Source organism: Microtus ochrogaster, unplaced genomic scaffold (assembly GCF_000317375.1).
Source record: "Microtus ochrogaster isolate Prairie Vole_2 unplaced genomic scaffold, MicOch1.0 UNK41, whole genome shotgun sequence".
NCBI classification, from domain to species: domain Eukaryota; kingdom Metazoa; phylum Chordata; class Mammalia; order Rodentia; family Cricetidae; genus Microtus; species Microtus ochrogaster.
In genome coordinates this window covers 2,399,937-2,400,787 of record NW_004949139.1, presented here as the reverse complement: position 1 = coordinate 2,400,787, position 851 = coordinate 2,399,937, and the positions used below count along the sequence as shown (strand labels likewise).

General features: G+C 42.5%; 1 protein-coding gene across 1 annotated transcript in view; it reads right to left on the bottom strand.

Moving 5' to 3' along the window:
- The window catches only part of Rrm1 (ribonucleotide reductase catalytic subunit M1), a 35,829-nt gene that overhangs the window by 9,514 nt on the left and 25,464 nt on the right, over window positions 1–851 (bottom strand). The window contains exon 18 of the mRNA XM_005368824.3: window positions 262–450. Within this exon, the coding sequence (XP_005368881.1) occupies window positions 262–450 (189 nt within the window). The remainder of the gene's footprint in view (window positions 1–261; window positions 451–851) is intronic.

Below are 851 nucleotides of genomic sequence, written 5' to 3'. Positions count from 1 at the left end.
TAAAAAAAAAAGAATACTCTAGAGGACCTCAGTGCTCAGCTCCCAGCTCCCATTATCAGGCTCACAACTGCTGAACAGAAACAAGAAAACCCAATGTGAAAGTCTGATCTGGCATAATGATGAGTGGTTACTCAGGTTTAACACATTTGGACTTCAAGCAAAAAATACAAATAGCAATATGTAAAAGGTAACTAGAGCAGAAACTATTCCAATCCCCCAATATCCCAAGCTGGCAAAGCCCTCTCAGAGTGGCCAACCAACCTGCTTCCAGCCGTAGAAGTGCATACTCGTGAGTTTGCCATAGTTGGGCTCAGCAATGTGGATGTTTAAAGACTGGCTTTGATCAATGAAAGCGCCTCTCTCGGCGGCCATCTTGAGAACAGTCTTCTGAGAGATCTCCCACACCGTCTTATAGAGCTGCTTCAGGTCATCAGGAATTTCTGGTATGCTCTGGGAAAGAAAAACCATGTGTTGTTGTAATTCCAATTAAAGAAAGCAATATAACAAACAGGCTAACAATGCTTGCACTGATGTTTGGTTTGGTGTCCCTGCAGTTCTGACACCGCAATGCAGTTACTATCTTAATGGTTTTAGCAAGTTTGCCCAAACTGCTTATCCCCTGCTTAGAAAGGCAATAAAATCTCATTTAATCAACCAAATATAAATTTGATGTAGTGATTTAAAAATGAGCTGGCTTATGGACAAAGCAGTTACTGTTTTAAATGTATTTAAGAAAGAAATGGGGACGGGTGGTGGTGGTACATGCTGGGAAGCAGAGGCAGGTGGATCTCTGTGAGTTCGAGAACAGCCATGGTTACAGAGAAACCCTGTCTCAAAGAAAGGGAGGGAGG